The sequence below is a fragment of a genome, unplaced genomic scaffold (assembly GCF_019419815.1).
Source record: "Pyrus x bretschneideri cultivar Hongxiangsu unplaced genomic scaffold, Pyrus_bretschneideri_v1 Contig59, whole genome shotgun sequence".
NCBI lineage: Eukaryota > Viridiplantae > Streptophyta > Magnoliopsida > Rosales > Rosaceae > Pyrus > Pyrus x bretschneideri.
Window position 1 is genome coordinate 1,010,192 of NW_025999797.1, and position 20,484 is coordinate 1,030,675.

The 20,484-nt window shown below is 39.6% G+C and overlaps 2 protein-coding genes across 2 annotated transcripts; one reads left to right on the forward strand and one right to left on the reverse strand.

The window, feature by feature from the left end:
- Nucleotides 1–5,448: 5,448 nt before the first annotated feature.
- LOC103964487 lies at nucleotides 5,449–6,148 on the reverse strand. Its single transcript, XM_009377426.3, has 2 exons — nucleotides 5,728–6,148; nucleotides 5,449–5,639 (listed from the first exon to the last, which is right to left on the reverse strand). The coding sequence occupies exons 1-2, from the start codon at nucleotides 5,898–5,900 to the stop codon at nucleotides 5,471–5,473; spliced, it is 342 nt and encodes a 113-aa protein (XP_009375701.1). The 5' UTR covers nucleotides 5,901–6,148; the 3' UTR covers nucleotides 5,449–5,470.
- A 4,550-nt stretch (nucleotides 6,149–10,698) lies between these two features.
- LOC103964488 lies at nucleotides 10,699–20,424 on the forward strand. The gene is given in 12 exon segments (XM_009377427.3): nucleotides 10,699–10,894; nucleotides 11,072–14,628; nucleotides 14,631–15,752; nucleotides 15,754–16,386; nucleotides 16,476–16,729; nucleotides 16,807–16,951; nucleotides 17,340–17,399; nucleotides 17,401–17,539; nucleotides 17,620–17,931; nucleotides 18,024–18,143; nucleotides 18,313–19,019; nucleotides 19,314–20,424. Coding segments are annotated over 11 exon segments (7,503 nt in total). The 5' UTR covers nucleotides 10,699–10,894; nucleotides 11,072–11,265; the 3' UTR covers nucleotides 19,962–20,424.
- Nucleotides 20,425–20,484: the final 60 nt, after the last annotated feature.

Below are 20,484 nucleotides of genomic sequence, written 5' to 3' on the forward strand. Positions count from 1 at the left end.
GAATGTTTGGTTTCTCTCTAAGGTAACTATACCACCTTACTTTTGCTCTCTATGAAGAGTACTAAAGGATGAGTAATCCTTCTTATACTTTAGATACCTCTCTTTTTTCTTTCTTCTTCCTCAACAACTAAAGAAATTCATGCAAGAGAGAGAGAGAGAGAGAGAGAGAGAGAGAGCACTAGAGAGCATTGCATGCAATGGATGAGTCAACCTTGAGTGTTTTGAATGACTTGTTGAGAGGTGAAAGTTAGCTTCTTAAAAAATTTCTCACCTTTCTCTTTTCAGTGCCACCATTATCACATTTCCACATAGGCAAGTGGACATGCATTTCCATTTGAATTTTGAAATAAAAATATAACTCCCACTCACCTTAGGTAAAATCAGCCATAGAGTTTCTTTGGACTTTTTGTGCCTTCTCTTAACTTAAGTCACCAAATGGCTTAATGGAGTCCAAGTGGGCTAGTGCCCAATGAGCCCAGATTAACCCGAGATTATATCGAAACCCAAACTAGACTTGAAGTTACTATGATAATTAATTAAATGTTTTCATTAGTTTTTTTACCATTTCATTTTTTTTCATAACAAGTAATCGCATTAATCATTCCAACACTTTGTTAGTCATCTCATACAAAGAATAGGGTGTACGATCATTAGGTTCTAATTGACAAGACAGTGAGACGATGCAAACTCTTTAAATCATTTTGACGGATTGAAAAACCAACCTTTTAATCCACCTAATTGTGAAGAGCTTATTCAACTTTTCAAGGCTTCATTGACTATGAGTGACACCTAGTCGTACATCATAGTCACTAAATTGATACCTTATGTATGAGGATAACCTATTCAATTGCACCTTACAATGTAGTACGATCTCTCTCTATACAATACTCTCAATCACATCCTTAGGGTTTGGATAGTGTATGTCAAACCCAAATGTGATCCTTTTATACATACATGATACTACCTCTAGGCTATGAAGAATCTTTTCTCGATCATGCGTAGTACCTTGGCTAAGAATTATTTAATCATATCATAGAGTATTCAACTTTCATTTAGTGAAATGGTAAGGAAATGGCATGGATGTAACATCTTCTAACCATTGAGTATGATACATTAACAAAATCACCAGCCTAACCATGTTATAACTATGATGGCTGAAGTCTAAGGATTAGTCTGCATAATTGCAATTCAAAATTACTTGCTTGACATTTAAGACTGCATGCAACAACTTTGGACCGATCGCGTTTAGTGAACTTAAATATCCATTTAAGCACTCACACACTTGTCCTAACCCAGTCTTGCTAATGGTCCGAGATTGGCTATACACCTTGTTTTCTTAACCTTGTCTATACATAATGTGTATCAGTCTTACTGAATTATAAGATATCCACTCAGATAATCCATTGACCTAGGAACAATGTTAGGATCACACATATGAGGGTCTCTTTAACCTATATTCTTGAGAAGACTACCATCCTAAAGTTACCTCAAGTCACATGTATGTAAAAGTCATCCATGGACTTACTATCTAGATTACACTAACAATTGAACCCGCCTGATGCTGTGGGTTTTTAAATTGTATTAAACATGTGAAATATATTAAAATCTATGTACATCAATATCAGAATCTAAAATTCATCCGAAGTGTATTAGGGGTTTACTAAATATAAATGCCTAAGGAAATGTAGGAAATCTTAAATGCATTTGGGCACACATACCATTTGAACAAAATAATGCAAAGTAGCTAGGTTCAATGTCATCCAAGTTTTCCCATCCACATTATGAACTGTTTATTATACAAATATCTAGCAAACTTTATACAACAGAGTCTTATTACAACTCATATTTTCACATCATGATAATGAAGAAGAACACATACAAAGCACATTGAATTCCTAAATACCCTGACGTAAAAAGAAATTCATGTTAGATTTTCGAACCTATTTGTAATTGTCATACAATGGAAAATACTCAGAATGGAAATCATGAAAGTTCACTTGGTTGGACCTAAACTTTCAGAAGATGTGGGAAGTTCTGAACCCCATCATATGTATAGACCTGATATCCTATTTTCAATGATATCCAACGCATCAAGCTACAAAACAATATCCAATAAAGAAAAGAAAAAGTGATTAACATTCCATCCAATGTTAACTCACAATTCCTGGCTATGTTGCAGATGGGGAAATCTGGAAAAAAATAGTCTCCTGAGCCTGAAAGCAAAACCAAATTAAACACCAGATATAGGATCCCAAATGAATCTATACTAATGTTGGGGAAATGAAGATAATGATATAACATGACACAATCATTATTCAAATAACAAAATCAATGGCATGTGTTTATTTTATGAACATAAAAGCTATATATTCATCTTTCTTACCAAGCATGGAATACATTCTTGTATCAAATGATCTTCAACTTGAGAATAACCTTTTCTTTTTTTTCTTTTTTTTTTTTTTGGTTCTCTGCTACAAATTAGATCAACCAAATAAAGAATCTTGTAAAAATAGTTATAATTTTTTTCATATGCTGCATGTGAATTAGTAAGTAAAAAAATTGATAATGGGTAGAAAGATTAGTTGATCTATCTGTCACACAGATTGTTGTACAATAATGTGTGACAAAGAATATAATCATTTATAGTAAAAAAGATATCATGCATATAATTCGTTTTAATAAAAAGCTATCATATATAAGTGTACTTATCTCTTTAAAAAATCAACACACATAATATTTATTTTACAACACCACACACCACACATATAACTACTATTAAGACAAATAATACTTATTTCTTGAACTTTTGTTATTAACCTTTCTACACATTTGTGTTAAGTTGTAACTTAATTGATGATTCAATTGCAATATTCTATCTAAAAAACACTTATTCTCAAGCCACCTGATTTTGGCATTTTTTTTTGTTTTGAATTTTGGGGGGGTGGGGGCGGGGGTGGTCACATCCCGGTCTGGGCCCTCATCACATCCCGGATTCGGCTCTACCGTAGCATGATATTGTCCGCTTTGAGCCCGACCACGCCCTCACAGTTTTGTTTCTGGGAACTCACACGAGCAAAACTTCCCAGTGGGTCACCCATCCTGGGATTGCTCTAGCCTAAACTCGCTTAACTTCAGAGTTCCGATGGAACCCAAAGCCAGAGCTTTCAAAGGGCCTTGTACTAGGTAGAGATGAGAATATACATATAAGGCTTACAGGATCCAACTCCCTTGGACGATGTGGGATGTTACAAGGGGTGTCCCAAAAGAAGTCGTCATGTTTTTCACGGATTCCCCGTTATTAATAGTAAGATAAATAGCAATTGGAGTCCTTCGATTCGAATGACTGAGTAAGATTGCCAACCAAATAATTTTGGAAAACATCATGCTTTTCATAATATCCCATGATTTCACAATCTTTCTTTTTATATTGGTAGACAATACCATGATCTATAATTCTGAATTAGAACATGAAATAAATTGTTCGAGTAAAGGCGCGTACTTTTTTTTTTCAATCCCTTGGTGACAAAATTTCCAACAGATGATGTGAAAGAAAAAAACCATGCTGATAAAGTCCTAATTTTTCCTGATATCATTGAATCGTTTAGTTGCAGCGTGAATAATGTCTTTAGTGAGAAGGTATAAAATTGTAGAATTTGCAAAATATTGATTGAACACACGATCCACAAACAACAAAAACGCATTTGTTAGAATCGAATAATAACGAACCCAAAACAAAACTAATGAGAATAAAATTGTCAACTCTCAGGTACTTGCTTACCAAAAGCATAGAAGATGTTGTAGATTGACATTTTGTCACAAAGAGATGCATGTTTGCAGGCTAATTATCATGTGTGATTCAAAATTATTGTCTTAAGTTGAAAAAGATAAAAGCTAATGATATTTTTAGTAAAACTTTGATATCTCTAGTAAAGCATCTGTTAAATTTGCCTTAAACGAACAGTACATACATAAAAGATGGGAATATCTAAAATAAGGTTATGTTGTTAATAACAAAAATGAAATTTACGAAACAAACTGAGGTTAAATTGTTGAACTTGTTTGTCAACCCTGTGGCAAGCATAAAATGAAGAAGTATTTGCTTCTCATGGTGAAATCGCTGTAAATCCTTGATCGTATTTTCCTGCATTTAATCATGAAATTGTATAAAAAGTAAGGTAAATTACACAAAACATTCTCAACTATGAGTCAAACCATAATCTCATACATCATGTTTTAAACACTACAATGTCATAGCTTAACTTATGAATTCGTTGCAATTTCAGACCTCTATTAAATTTTCTATTAGTTTAACTGTTAAATGATGACTTGGCAATAATGGGACCCAGTCATTATTTAAAAATTAAATAAGTGAAGAATTTTTTATCTGAAAAAATTAAAATTATTAAAAACACTATCTCTCCTTGTGTCTCTCTTGTAGCTTCTTGATGGCCGTCTACGGTGAGTCCTCTATCATGGAAGCCACCTGAACTCGATATCCGGCTACCATATGAGCTTTCTGCTGGCGATTTCTGGACTTGGCGATGATCGAGACTTTCCCAATCCTCGTCTAACCGTCGTCAAGGTTCTAAAGATCGGCAATGGAGCTCTCGACTGTGTCGTGAGAATCTAAAGCGGTGTAATCGCCATCGCCGTTGCTGATGTGGTTGCCGTTGCTAGTGGAATCAAGGGCGCTAGGGATTTTGGAGTAGTGGAAGGCGTCGTTCTGGGGAGGGAGGAGAAACTCGATAGAGTCAAGGGATGAGATCTTTCGGTGAGGTAGTCTGCGTGTCTTCTCTATTTCCTTCTCTCTTTCATCTGCGCGTATTCTCCACTGATGCAAGAAATCATTTTTTTTCTTAAAAAAATTATATGCTTTGGTTTGTTTGGTTGCTTGGAAAATGTGGGAGGGGGGTAACGGAGGATTGGGGATGAACGGGGAGGGAGGGTTGCGGCTGAGAGAGTTATTTTTTTAATTGATTTTAATTGTAAATAAAAAATTAATAATTTTAATTAATAATTTTTTATTCCAATTGTCAAAGGAGTAGGCTCTGTTCCTGCCACGTCATCATTTAACAGTCAAAATTGACAAAAAAATTAACGGAGGTCCGACATTGCAATGAATTCATAAGTTGAGGTATGATATTGCAATGTTTAAAACATGAGATATGAGATTGTGGTTCGATCCATAGTTGAGGTAGTTTTGTGTGTAATTAACATAAAATAAAAAGTATTAGCATTGTTTTGTTGGTAGACATATTTTTTCAAGTCAAGTTTAAAATGTACCAAAAAAATGAAATTTAGTGACTCATCTAAAAGATTAGAGTAGTATTGACCAAATGGCTAAATTAGTGAAACATGACAAATTTATTAGAGTTGGTGTTGAGTAAAACTTCGAGAAATATGTAATGAGGTTCTATCTAACAGGAAATATTAAATGATTATGGAAATGGTAACATATATATGCATGAAATCAGGAATTAACCAGCGATTTTGTGCAAAGAAGATTATGAAATATGAAAAACTTAAAGTAAGGACAATTCACAGAAAAGTAATTATAAGGCAGTGCAAAGATTTTAGCTCCTAGTGTTAAATATATTGCTTGATCGCCTTCACCAAGCTCTCGTGATCGTACCATCACCCTGTAAATTATAAAAAAAATACAAATCAAGCAAAACCCAATTTGCTAATCGGATTAAAAAGCTACAAAATGCTGGGAATTTTACAAACCAGGATAAACTTGTCGCCCAGATCCTTGAAGTTCTCGAGGACTTTGGACTTTGCCGGGTTGGAAAGGGTAATTTCTCAGACCAGAAAGTAGGTAGGTGGTCGGCCTTAGCGCTGGCCTCGACGATGAACTTTCTGGTGCCGCCGATGAAGAGGATTTTGGACTTGGACGCCATTGGCAATGGGATTGAGGGGAATCAAAATGGGATGAGTCGGAGAGAGAAAGAGGGTCGGTAAGGAGGAGCTTGAGCTACTTCTGCAGTTGGAGGTTGAGAGCAATGGAAAAAGAAGGGATTCATCCCTTTCAGATATCAATCTCTTTTAGTTTTAGAAAGTGGCAGCACCACGCCATCTCTCTTAAAACGTGGTAGCAATTTTAGAGGAGACCTATTTGAACGCACGTAGGACTGCAGAGTTGGAGAGGCATCCACCATCGACGAGTGGATAACACGGGCATACATGAAATAACAAAAAATAAGAGAAAAACAGAAAAACACTGTACAAGTAACAGTGTTTTGAGTATGCAAGGACATAATACGAATTAACTTGTAAGTTTGAGTTTAAGTATATATATATATAGTTCTTCTACTATAGTGATCTTGCCCTTGCAATTAATTAGTGGACTATTCACTAATATTGATTGCTTTTAAGGCGTATATCCAACAGATCCAATCATTTACCATTCATATTTTAATTCGTAGATTACCATTGCAAAAATTAATCAAAATTCAAAATCATTTTACCACTTAATTAGAAGGCAATCATTTTAGCGTTTTTTTTCAAGAATTGTATTTATTTATTTTTTTTTTTCACATTTGGATATTCTAATGATTTTGGATTTTTTTAATCTTTTGTAAGGATGATACATGAATGATGAAATAAAATAGAAATTGTTCGCATTGTTGAAAGGTGTTATGAAATGCGCACTACAAGTATCCTCGAGCAAGCTTATTTGAAAAATCCCTCAACATAAGGTGTAATACCCTAAAAATTTAATATATGAATATGTGGAGAAAAATCGAAATTAAATCAATTTATGGGTATGGAAAATTGAATTGAGAACTTTTATAGTTTTGTTATGGAAATTATTATAAATTATGTTGAAAAATTTATCGTTAAGTGAAAAAGACGAAAATGCCCTATTTGGTTTAACGTAATTATACGAGGACATATTTTATCCTTATATATTTTTATCAGATTTCTTGAGATATTTGGATAAAGGACGACCCTACGAGTGTGTAGGCGAAAACTGTTCGTGAAACGGTGTTATAAAGAATGAAATATAAACGAACGAAAGTAGGGGCAAAATAGTTATTTTGCCATGAATCTGGAAGGCTCTAGTTCTGTTTTAGTGGAAATTTGCCAGGGGAAGAAAAGAAGGGAAGAAAGGAGGGTTGGGGGGGATCAATGAGAAGAGGAGAGCAGGAGGAAAAGGGGAGAGAGAGAGAGGTAGACAACCGGGTTTCTCAACCCGTTTCCCCTTTTCATGACCAGACCAACGGAAACCATGGTTTCCTATGCATTTTCCGGCCGAATTCAAACGACTTACCTTGAATTATCACTTGGAAATGGGTTCCCGACATTCCCTCTCTCATTTACAACAAAAAAATTCATGGAAATTGGCCTTGGATTTGGGTAAAATACCCTGACGGGAACTGTGGGTGCCGCGAAGACTTTTGGCCGAGATTTACCAAATTTGAAAAGCTTTGATTGAATTACCACCACCATTAGACTCTCCTTGAACCCAGAAACAAAGCCCAGGCGTTGGTTGGGGCGGCGGAGCACCGGTGGTGGCAGATTAAGGCCACCCAAATTCTAGGGTTCCAGCGGTTCATGGCTACATTCAGGTGTTTTCCCGCCGAATTGAACTTCGGCCCAGGTATAAAAGTTGACTTGCTCTACATTTCTGTAAAATTTGAGAATTTTTAGAAACAGTGAAATTTTTCGACAAGTTGAGGCGCCCGACCGCAACCTGCGACAGCGTGTGCGGCGGCACATGGCTGGCAAGCTGACATCACGTTTTTATGCGAATTTCTTTATTACAACTATGCTTTTTGGTATCGAATTGGACGTGTTTCGAGTATTAACACGAATGTTGGATATTTTGGATAATTGAATATTTTTGGAATGGGTTTGAAATTGAATTGGCAAACTAGGAATGACTTGATCCCTGTTTAGGGTACGTAGGCAGTCTAACGTGAAGTTAGATGCAACCATAAAATAAATGAGGTAAATTAATCGAAATTACATCTTTAGTTGAAATTTTGATCTAAGAGAAGGAATTAATAATAAAACAAAAATATAATAGTATGTGTTGAAAAGTGAATTATGGTTGTAGATTGTGAGTGGAATCTAGAAATTTAATTAAAGAATCGTGGATGTTGGTAGTGAACTAAACAATAGTTTAGTTTGGGCCCTATCACCGATACTCTTTCCCGAAAATAAATATTTCGGGGCGGGCCGTTATATAAGGGGACTATATATACATACATAAATTGGCTTCAAGCATATAACCATCTCTCTAGGCTCTAGCACTACAAAAATTAAACCCACTGAGCATTTTCAATGGAGACCCTAAATAGAGTCTTACAATCGTATGTTGGATATATGTCAACAATCTGTGATAAATTTATATATGCTAACAAATAATAAATGCAAACAACTAATTAATAGTGTATGAATAATGAAATAATATTAAACAGAAATATTGAAGATCGAGGCTTGTGTACTGCAATGTCCTTGAAACAGAAATTTCATCCTTACTCAGTGCTTGTAGTTTTACAGACGTTTACTTCACCAGGATTCAACGATTAAGTCAGAATTCTAGCACCTGAAAATTTAACTTTTGGTGAATTTCTGTGTGGTTCTCTCATAAAGGATATTTGTGATTGTAGAAGAAGAATGTTGATTTTTTGTGTTCTAAATGCCATGTAGATGGCTGTATATATAATGAGATTATGTCTGTTCACAACATGTATGAGAATGAGATGTGACTGTTGGGAGACATCTCTTCAGAGGGGTGCTGTGCTCTCTGCATTTTTTCATTGACTTCAAACTTCATATGAAAAGATGATAAAAAAAATAATTTAATTAAATTCGAAATTAATTAAAAATAATTATATATATTAATAATCAATCAAGTAGTATTCCCAAAGCCCAACCCCAAGGCCCATCTTTTGATAATTAATTATATATATTAATTATCAATGAATTAGTACACTCCAAAGCCCAATCCCAAGGTTAAGCCCAATTTCATTCTCAATGGTCTATCACTCTAATCACTATCTATAAGAGACAAATCCTTATAAAGTTAGGAAATCTTTTAGGATTGGCCAATGTGGGACAATGAAATTTCTACTCAAAATTTCCAACATCGTATATAGTCCCAAAACAAAGGGACAAAAGGCTTCTAATAATTCGGAATAGAAGTCTTTAAAGTATCTCAAGATATAGGGATTCGCCGGATACCTTAAAGAAATCCTCAAATATGAGGAGTATATTATAGGGACTCAAAGAGTGGTCCCAGGACCCCTTGGAGACCCTAAATTGTGCTTTGAAATTTTCTAGGAACCCCTCGTACTTAAATATGACGGCCAGTGCAGGCTGCAATGGTGGCATCTTCTTGGAGAAGACAACTACGCAAAGAAAGGATTTTTTTTTTTCTATTACTCGGCCCATAAAGAAAAACTTGATATTTATATTCATTTTGTGCATAGTACCGCGAGTAAATAGTATCAGGAAAAGGTAAAAATTTGGTTTTTCGTTAAAAGTGAATAGTACTGCAAGTGTTTCGTTAAAACTCCTTTGTTTTTTTCTTGCTTTTTGAACCCACCCATGTTGTATGGATTAGGATTCTCTCCCCTCCTCTTTCCATCCCCTTCTCTCACATTCTCTATTTTGTCTTTCTCTTTCTATAAAAAATTAATATAAGATGTTGACATGGCTTAACCGTGAGACCGTTCAAATAGGAGGGGAGGGAAGGAGAGGGAAAAAAAGAGGAGAGAGAATCATACTCTTGTCATGTGGGCATGTTGTTTCTCTTTCTGTTTTTTTGCAACTTCTCCTTTTCTTTTTCATAGGTTTTTGGTTTTTATCAACGGCTACAATACTTCAACGAAATAAACAATAACATTTTAGTCTCTGTATTTAGGTATTATACTATAAGAACTCTACTATTGGAGACAATATTCCATTAGGGATACAAAAATTTCCTTTAAATTCCTAAATGAGTCCTTAAAGGTGGTGGAAGCCTCCCATTGGAGAAGCTCTTACTTCATAACATGTTTATGTACTTTACAACTTTTTTTTTTTTCGTTTTTTTTGTTTTTGTTGAGATTTCACATGTGTATTACGTGTCTTGTTTTGCTCATAAACTACAGGTGTCATGGTGAGTTACAATCTACGGAAGCAACTAATATTGCACATCTGTTGGATAGTGATTAACGTGAGATTGGGATGGAGCTACTCGTTGGTACCTTGCATTGGCTTGAAGCTACCCATTGGGGCGCTTAGTTTGATTATGTTTCAAACATGATCAACATGGAACAATAAACAAAGACAGTCATTAAACACATTTTGAACAAGGGATTAAGATACTTTTAATCAGCTTAGGAGTACTCAAATCCTCAATTGATATGATACGTTGCGTTATTCTTATCCTACACGAAAAACAGTTCAGTTGGAGAAAGTGGCAGTCTTCCAAAACAACAAACCAGTTGATCAAAATGGCAAATGAAGGAATTACAAAGCCAAACAATTGTTCTTGCTTTTGGTCCAGATCCCAGAACAAAACCAGAAACAAAACTGTCTGACGGTGTCCGTACTCCACAGTCCATTGATTAGAGGGCGAATGTGAAAATATAAAGTACGAGAATAATCAAAATCACAGAAGTCTATGGGGTGTAAGTATAAATAATATAAAGTAAAGGGGAGGAAACAAGAAGACAAGAAAACCATTCCTGACTTTCCTCTCCTCTCCTCCCCACTCGTGCTTAGCCTCATTTTTCGTTTATTTTCTCTCTCTACTCTCTCTACTCTCTCTACTCTCTCTCTCTCTCCTTGTTTCTCTCTTTCCGGTGACAGTAGGGCTTCTTCTATCTTACGCTTTCGCACTCGTGTTTTCTCCGCGGCGCACGTTAACCACGCCGTTCTCTATCTTGCGCTCCCGGAGGTAAGCTCCTTATCCTACTCCCCCTTTGTCTTTCCATTTGATCTCCTTAAATTCTGTCACCGAGAAAACCTAATCGGACAATAATCGCACTTTAATTGGGGTTGTTTACATGCATTACGAGTTAATTAGTTTAATTAATCGAGCAATTATGTGATGATTAATGTTTTGATCGATCAGGGTTAGGGAGAGACGCTCTAGGGTTTGGGTTCCGATTAAAATTAATCATTTTTCTGTGAGATCCGTGGAAGGGGAACAGACTTTGATTCGATATTTCGGGCGGGCGGGAGCAGAAGGCTAGGGTTAGGGTTTTTGATGCGTTGGCAGAAATCAGAGCCGGCTAATTTGATCGTAGTGTGGGTCGGACGCGTGAGATGGCTAATCCCGGAGTCGGGGCCAAGTTTGTATCTGTGAATCTGAACAAATCCTATGGGCAGCCTTCTCACCATCATCACCATCCACCGCACCATAGCCCTTACGGGTCAAACAGGGGGAGGCCAGCTACTCATGGCAGCGGAGGAATGGTGGTCCTTTCGAGGCCTCGCAGTGCGAACAAAGCTGCTGGGTCGAAGCTTTCTGTTCCACCCCCCTTGAATCTGCCTTCATTGCGCAAAGAGCATGAGAGATTTGATTCGTTGGGCTCAGGTGGTGGTCCTGCTGGTGGAGGGGCTGCAGGTAGTGGGGCGAGGCCTACTTCGTCTGGTGTGGGGTGGACGAAGCCTACTGCTGTTGCTTTGCAAGAGAAAGAAGTGGATGGTGATCATGGAGGAGCTGAGGCAAATGACCAGACTTTGCATGGTGTTGATGGGGTGAGTAGAGGGAACACTGTGGTCAGCAGTGTTTATATGCCACCTTCAGCTCGGCCTGGCTCGGTGGGACCTCTCCCTATTCCTGCTCCAACATATCAACCGGCAGAGAAAGCACTGCTGTTGAGGGGTGAAGATTTCCCTTCTTTGCAGGCTGCTTTGCCGTCTTCGTCAAGGCCTTCACAAAAGCAAAAGGAGGGTTTGAATCAGAAACAGATGCAAGCTGTCCGTGATGAATTGTTGAATGAGCAGAGGGATAGTACTCATTCTAGTTTGCTTGTTGACATGCGGCCTCAATTGCAGACGTCTCGTCGTGGTGTACAGAATGAGAATGGCAGTGAAAGTAAGGGTTTAGGTGGTGATCGTGCATCAGAGCAAGCAAGGAAGCTGGATGAGTATTTTCCAGGTCCACTACCATTAGTTCGGTTGAACCCAAGATCAGATTGGGCGGATGATGAGCGTGATACAAGTCATGGTTTCACAGATCGGGGCAGAGATCATGGGTTCTCAAAAACTGAAGCTTGTTGGGATAGAGATTTTGATATGCCCAGAATAAGTGTTCTACCAGTCAAGCCAGTTCACGACCCTTCGGAGAGATGGATTCTGCATGACAATGAAGCTGGAAAGGTTTCTACCAGCGAAGTCCCAAAGGTGGATTCATACAGCAGAGATGCAAGAACACCTAGTAGAGAAGGAAGGGAAGGGAACTCATGGAGAAATATCACATTTCCAAAAGATGGAAATAGTGGTCAAGTTGGAAATGACCGAAATGTTTTTGATGCAAGGGCGTCGAGTTTATACAGAGAAACAGGTAAGGATAGTAAGTATAGTCTGACATCTGTTCAAGAAAATGCTCAAGATAATTTTGTAAGGAGGGATGGGTATAGACAAGGAGGGAGACAGCCTTGGAACAATTCTACAGACTCATATACAAGCAGAGGGCCTGAATGGAATAAACGTGACCGGTATGGCAGTGAACAACAAAATAGATACAGAGGTGATGCTTTACAGAATGGCTCAGTGTCCAAACCCTACTCTGCAGGTGGTAAAGGGCTTCCCGTCAATGATCCACTGCTTAATTTTGGAAGGGAGAAGCACCCATTTTCAAAGAGTGAAAAACCTTATGTAGAGGATCCTTACATGAAAGACTTTGGAGGTACTGGTTTTGACAGCCGGGATCCCTTCTCTGCCGGTCTTTTTGGAGTGGTTAAGAAGAAGAAAGATGTGGTTAAACAAACTGATTTCCATGACCCTGTTAGGGAATCTTTTGAGGCTGAACTTGAGAGAGTTCAGAAAATGCAAGAACAGGAGCGACAGAGGATCATTGAGGAACAAGAAAGAACTTTGGAGCTAGCTCGAAGAGAAGAAGAGGAGAGAATGCGGATGGCTAGGGAACAAGAAGAAAGGCAGAGAAGGATGGAAGAAGAAGCTAGGGAAGCAGCGTGGAGAGCAGAACAAGAACAACTTGATGCCATGCGAAGAGCTGAAGAGCAGAGATTAGCTAGGGAAGAGGAGAAACAGAGGTTGTTTTTGGAGGAAGAAAGGAGGAAACATGCTGCGAAGCAGAAGCTTTTAGAATTGGAGGAAAGGATTGCAAAGAGGAGGGCTGAAACAGGAAAGACTGGTGGTAATTCTGTGGCTGATGCAGATGAGAAAATGTCTAGGATGGAGAAAGAAAAAGATGTCTCCAGGGCAGCAGACATGGATGACTGGGAGGATGGTGAAAGAATGGTGGAGCGGATCACAGCCTCAGCATCTTCTGATTCAAGTTTGAACAGGTCCCTTGAGATGGGTTCTAGGTCTCATTATTCTAGAGATAGTTCTCCTTTTGTGGACAGGGGAAAATCCGTTAATTCCTGGAGAAGAGATGTATATGAGAATGGGAACAGCTCAAGCTTACTTCTGCAAGACCAGGATTTTGGCCATCATAGTCCCAGACGAGATTCATCTGTTGGTGGGAGAGCTCCTTTAAGGAAAGAGTTCTATGGAGGCAGTGGATTCATGTCTTCTAGGACTTACCACAAAGGGGGGATTGCTGAACCTCACATGGATGATATCACTCATTTAAGGGGGCAGAGGTGGAACCTTTCTGGCGATGGGGATCATTATAGCAGAAACATGGAGATTGATTCTGAATTCCATGATAACCTTGTTGAAAAGTTTAGTGATGCTGGATGGGGGCAGGGGCGTGTCCATGGCAATCCTTATTCTCCTTACCCTGAACAGTTGTATCCAAATTCTGATGCAGATGGGCCTTATTCCTTTGGTAGGTCACGGTATTCCATGAGGCAGCCTCGTGTTCTTCCACCGCCATCACTAGCTTCCATGCACAAATCCTCCTACAGGGATGAAGTTGAGCGTCCTGGTCCCTCAGCTTTTCTAGACAATGAGATACAGTTCAATCAAGCAGGTAGAGGTGAACCTACCATGCAGACAAGGCATGATACTAATCATCCTGAGAATATCGGACAATCTGAAATAATTAATGTCAAACAAGAAAACACGGGGAGTGAGAATCGTAAACTGGACAGTATCACCAGCCCAAGGTGTGATTCACAATCATCTCTTTCTGTGTCTAGCCCCCCTAGTTCTCCAACTCATCTTTCTCATGATGACTTGGATGAGTCTCGAGATTCTTCAGTGTTATCTGCCCCGGGAGACAGCAAAGAGGTCCCCTTATCTGGGCCGGAGAGTGAACCTCTCGTATTACCTACCAATCCTGGACAAGAGAATGTGATGAATGCTTCTAGTTCTATCTCAACTGGTGATAATGAAGAATGGACTGATGAGAACAATGAGCATCTTCAGGAGCAAGAAGAATACGATGAAGATGAAGATGGATACGAGGAGGAAGATGAAGTGCATGAAGTAGATGATGAGAATATTGATCTAACCCAGGAGTTTGACGACATGCATTTAGAGGAGAAGGATCCCCTGACATGGACAATTTGGTACTAGGCTTCAATGAAGGTGTTGAAGTTGGAATGCCAAATGATGAGTTTGAGAGAAGTTCAAGGAATGACGAAGGTACATTTGTGGTACCTAAGGTTTCATCTGGAACTGTTGAAGAACAGGGGTCATTTGATGGAATTCGTGCTGATGAACTGACCCTTCAACCTATGGATGGGTCCAACCAAGTGAATGTAGGTAGTTCTTCCAGATTGGTCCATGAAACTGAGAAGGCAATGCAGAATTTAGTTATCCAGCCTAGTAATGTCTCTCATATGTCAGCTGCAACTGAACGTGAACATGTGGATGCTTCTAGTACTTCTGGGCCATTTTCTCAGCATCCAGTTACATCTTCGGTTAGCTTTACCTCCCATTTGTTGTCCAGTCATGCTGCCATGCCTACAGTATCTTCTGTTCTGAATCAGACAGAGGGACCTGTTAAGCTTCAGTTTGGGCTGTTTTCCGGTCCATCTCTGATACCATCTCCAGTCCCAGCTATACAAATTGGTTCTATACAGATGCCTCTTCCTCTGCATCCTCAGGTTGGTCCGTCTCTAGCCCACATGCACCCGTCACAGCCACTCTTCCAGTTTGGTCAGCTAAGGTATACATCTCCTATCTCCCAGGGAGTACTGCCAATGGGTCCTCAATCAGTGTCTTTTGTTCAGCCCAATCTCCCATCCGGTTTTTCATTGAATCAGAGCCCAGGAGGCCCTCTGCCTATTCAAACTGGCCCAGTAACTTATCAAAATATTAAAAATGATGCTACGTTGAGTTCAGTGAATAATAATCAACCTGGAGTTACTTCGAGGCTTTTGGGTGCATCTCAAGAGAATGTATCAGAAAAGATAAATTCAATGCCCGCTGGAGGAACTGCTGAAACCTCTGTCATGGTGCAACGGGGACCAGCAGTATCCCGTATTGGCGATAGCAGTTCAAGATCTGAGTCTTTTCAGGGGGAAGACCAGAGAAACAATAACTCGGTTGGGAAAAACCTCAGTGGTTTTCTTGGTACTCGGGAATCTCAAGGTCAGGCTCAAACTGGAGCAACGCCATCTCAGTTAGTTATCAAAGACAAAGATTTTAGTGGGCCAAGGGCCCATGGCCCAACATCTGGTGGCAGAGGAAGAAAATATGTGGTTACAGTTAAAAATTCTCGGCTCTGGATCATTTCCAGTTGCTGAGCCTACACATTTAGAATCTAGTGGGTTTCAGAGGAGACCTCGACGCAATATGCAGCGAACTGAGTTTCGAGTTCGAGGAAGTGCTGATAAGAGGCAATATACAGGGTCTGTATCTTCCAACCACGTTGGACTGGACGAGAAATATGTCTCTGGAAGGGGTTTTGGGTCTTCTGTAAGAAGTGGGCCTAGGAGGGTTGTTATGTCAAATAAACCATCAAAACAGATGTTAGATTCAGAGGGCTTGAGCCCAGGTCCACTTAATTCACTAGAAGTAGATTCTGGGAGCAAGGCTGAAAAGGGAGCTGGAAAAGATGCTTTGACAAGGAGTCAGAATGTCCCGCAATCTGGAGAGGGAAATCTTAAAAGAAATATTCATTCTGAAGAAGATGTGTATGCTCCTCTTCAAAGTGGCTTTGTGCGTGTCTTTGAGCAACCTGGCATAGAGGCTCCTAGTGATGAAGATGATTTCATTGAAGTGAGATCAAAGAGGCAAATGCTGAATGATCGGCGTGAACAGAGAGAAAAAGAAATCAAGGCGAAGTCTCGGGCCTCAAAGGTTGGAATGCATGTAATTTCATTTTGTATTTTGCCTTTCGTTGATTTAAATAGTGTTGCTTAATTTCTTTTATGTGCTCATTTTATCAGGTTCCACGAAAACCTCGTTCTACTTCAAAAAGTAGTACTGCCTCTGCCAACTCAGGTAAAAATTATACAGTGGCAAATGGAGAAGCAGGAAACAGCAGTCGCTCTGATTTCATTGCCTCTGAGGGACGTGGATTGGTAAATATGGAAGTATCAGCTGGTTTTAACACTAGTGTAGTGTCTCAACCGTTGGCTCCAATTGGCACTACTGCTGTAAAAAGTGATGCCCAGGCTGATATTAGATCCCACACAATCAGGTATTTGCTCGCTTTGAAAAAACATTTAAACCCAATAAGTTAATACGTAGATTTCTAATCATTCTTTTTATCAACAGGTCACTGAACACAAGCTCGCTTCCTGTAGTATCAGGTAGTGAGAAAAATCTTGGGCGCAGCTCAATTGTTGACAACAAGAGTAAGGTTCTGGACAATGTTCAAGCATCTTTGGACGCATGGGGTAATTCACGGATCAATCAACAGGTGTGCAAAACAACTATGTTGTAAATCTTGTGTTTTACCATAGGTTTTTCATTTTTGTTCTGAATAGATTCTGTAAGGTTACTGTGTTCTTTTTTGTTGGTTTCTTCACTGTGTTGCTTCTGTGACATGCATTGGGTGCTTTTTATTTGCACCCAAGCATATTTTTTTGTGTTATACAAATGAGTTGTTCACTGTTCTCGTTCTTCTTATGGTTTAATTTACCTCATTTGTGTTCCATTATTGCTCCTTTTTTGACACACACACACACACACACACATCTCTTGGTTGTACTGATGAAGCAACATATTGCTGCAGTGTGTTTCCCTTTTTTTTCTTTTTCCCCTTCTGTATACTGCCTAGAGTGCAATTGATTGACTTCATCCAGCAGGTTATATCCTTGACACAGACCCAACTTGATGAGGCTATGAAGCCTGGGCAATTTGGCTCTCATGGTTCTGTTGGAGAAATTACCTAGCTCAGTTTGTGAATCCAGCATGCCATCTTCATCAATCTTGACAAAGGAGAATCCATTTTCTTCTGCTGCAAATCCAATCAATTCCCTGCTTGCTGGCGAGAAAATCCAATTTGGTGAGCATGCTAAAAATCTCGGGAGTTTGCTAAAAGTTGCAGTCGTCATTTTTCTGATCATTTTATCCTTCTATATTCAGGTGCTGTCACGTCTCCAACAATACTTCCTCCTAGTAGCCGCTCTGTTTCACATGGAATTGGTCCACCAGGACCATCTCGGTCTGACATGCAACTATCGCACAATCATTCTGCAGCTGAAAATGATTGTGGTCTTCTCTTTGAGAAAGAGAAACACACGGCTGAGTCTTGTGTTCATTTGGAAGATTGTGAATCAGAAGCTGAAGCAGCTGCTTCAGCTGTTGCTGTTGCAGCCATCAGCAGTGATGAAATTGCTGGGAATAGTTTGGGTGCTTGCTCTGGTTCAGTTGCAGATATTGATGGGATAACAGCAGGTGAATACTTATTTTTCTGGTGTAGAGACACACATTCCTTTTCTCCTTATAATGTTTATTATCTTATTAGAATTATTTTTAATCTCTGGTAGCTGGAGCTGGTGATCAGAAATTTGCCAGTCAATCAAGGGCCATACAGTCTCTAAGTGTGTCCCTTCCAGCAGATTTATCTTTGGAGACCCCACCAATCTCATTAAGGCCACCTTTACCAGGTCAGAATAATTTCATTATAACCAATTTTGTTTTGACTGCCCGTCCTAAGAATGTTCAAGGTGCTGATATAGATGGGATTACAGCAGGTGTGAATGGATTTTTTGTTTTAGTATTGAGTGTTGCCTTATATTTAATGATTCTTCTCATACTAGAGTTTTTAATCTTTAGTAGGTGGAGCTGGTGATCAACAATTAGCCAGTCAATCGAGGGCTGAAGAGTCCCTCAGTGTTTCCCTTCCAGCAGATCTATCTGTTGAGACCCCACCAATTTCGTTATGGCCACCCTTAACAAGTCCTCAGAATTCTTCAGGCCAAATGCTTCCACATTTTCCTGGTGGCCCACCTTCCCATTTTCCCTTTTATGAGATGAATCCCATGATGGGGGGTCCTGTTTTTGCTTTTGGACCACATGAAGAATCTGCATCTACTACCCAAGCACAATCGCAAAAGACTAGTGCACCAGTTTCAGCGCCACTTGGAACTTGGCAGCAATGCCATTCCGGGGTAGATTCATTCTATGGTCCTCCTGCGGGTTTTACTGGTCCTTTCATCAGTCCAGCTGGAGGCATACCAGGTGTTCAAGGCCCTCCACACATGGTTGTCTATAACCATTTTGCGCCTGTAGGACAATTTGGACAAGTTGGCTTGAGTTTCATGGGTACTGCTTATATTCCATCAGGAAAGCAGCCTGATTGGAAGCACAACCCTGCATCTTCCTCCATGGGTGTTGGTGAGGGGGAGATGAACAGTATAAATATGGTTTCTGCACAGCGCAACCCTACCAACATACCTGCTCCGATCCAGCATTTGGCCCCTGGGTCACCACTCCTTCCCATGGCTTCACCATTGGCCATGTTTGATGTTTCTCCTTTCCAGGTAAAATTTCAACATGTTGATCTAATACATACCCCTCCCTGCTTAGTGGTTTTTAGGTTTTGCAACATAGTGGGCTTTGGGGAGAGTTCTCTCTAAAGAGAGTGGGAAGGGGAATGCTTTGAGTGGTAGATTTTATTCCTTTTAGAATTTGTTACGGGTACATGAATCTACAGCTGGTGCAAGAGATAAATATGTTAAATTTTCAATGTATTTCTATTTGGTTGCGAGCAGTTACCATACTCTTTCTTTCTGGAATAACCCAACTAACGAGTTTGTAAAAATTGTTGTCCCCAGCCTTCTGATATGTCAGTTCAAGCACGCTGGCCCCATGTTCCTGCATCATCTCTTCAGTCTGGTCCTCTTTCAATGCCAATGCAGCAACAGGCAGATGGTACACTTCCTTCTAAATTTAGCCATGGTCCTACTGACCAATCATTGCCAGTCAACAGGTTCCCCGAGTCCCGGACTTCTACATCCTTTGACAACAGTCGTAGTTTTCCTGTATTGACTGAAGCCACTTCCACCCGATTTCCAGATGAACGGGGTTTAGTAGACCCTACAAGCTCCGGCAGCACTGGGGCTTCAACACAGAATGTTGTCACTAAGAGCTCATGTGTGAGTTGCACCGTAGATAATGCCAAGACTGATGTTGATCAGAATCTCGGTACCAGTTCTAGTGGACATAACGCAAGTTCTAACGCCAAGTCACAGTCTTGTATGAACAAGAGTAATATCCCTAACCAGCACTATGGCAATTCATCATATTATCAGAGAGGTGGTGCATCGCAGAAAAATAGTTCAGGCGGTGACTGGTCCCACCGAAGAATGGGGTACCAAGGAAGGAATCAGTCTCTGGGTGCTGAAAAGAACTTCCCAGCTACTAAGATGAAGCAAATATACGTGGCTAAACAGACCTCAAGTGGGAGTTCAACAGCCTCGTGAGGAGCCTCATAAAATTAGTTGCCGCTTGCTGGGTTCAAGAAAATGACTGCAGGTTGAAACAGTTGTTCAGGAATAAAAGATTTTTTGTTTCTTTTTTTCGCAGCATCTGTTGCACCGGTAGGTGCGGTGTCTAGTATTTAGATTGAGATTTTGTTGACAGATGTAGGTGTTAGGGTATGCTGGTTTTCCCAACGAAGGTTTGCAAAAACTGGCAGCACGCAGGTGATATGATGGGAAATTTTGGGCCTGCCTGGTGCTGCCTTAGAGGCAAAGGGGAATGATTTTTAAGTACTAGATGTTGTTGACAAGGCAACTTTGTGATATTATTTTCAGTTGTGGTCCGTCGATCGGGTTTCGTTGTTTGAAATCTTTGTTGGCTGCAAACCGAACTGTCAATTTATTGGAGAATTTCATGTACTAAAAAACAAACGCTGTTATAATCCAGGTAAAATTCTTTTTGCAATTCTGGTAAATGATAGATGTGGCCTCCTAGGGATGTTTTTCCCCCTTCTCCTTGAATTCA

What these genes read in the sequence shown, in the direction of transcription:
- LOC103964487 (XM_009377426.3), bottom strand. Translation starts at nt 5,900, where the DNA reads ATGGCGTCCAAGTCCAAAATCCTCTTCATCGGCGGCACCAGAAAGTTC. An exon ending in TGGGCGACAAGTTTATCCTG is followed by an intron (nt 5,640 to 5,727) that starts GTTTGTAAAATT and finishes TATAATTTACAG; the next exon opens with GGTGATGGTACGATCACGAG.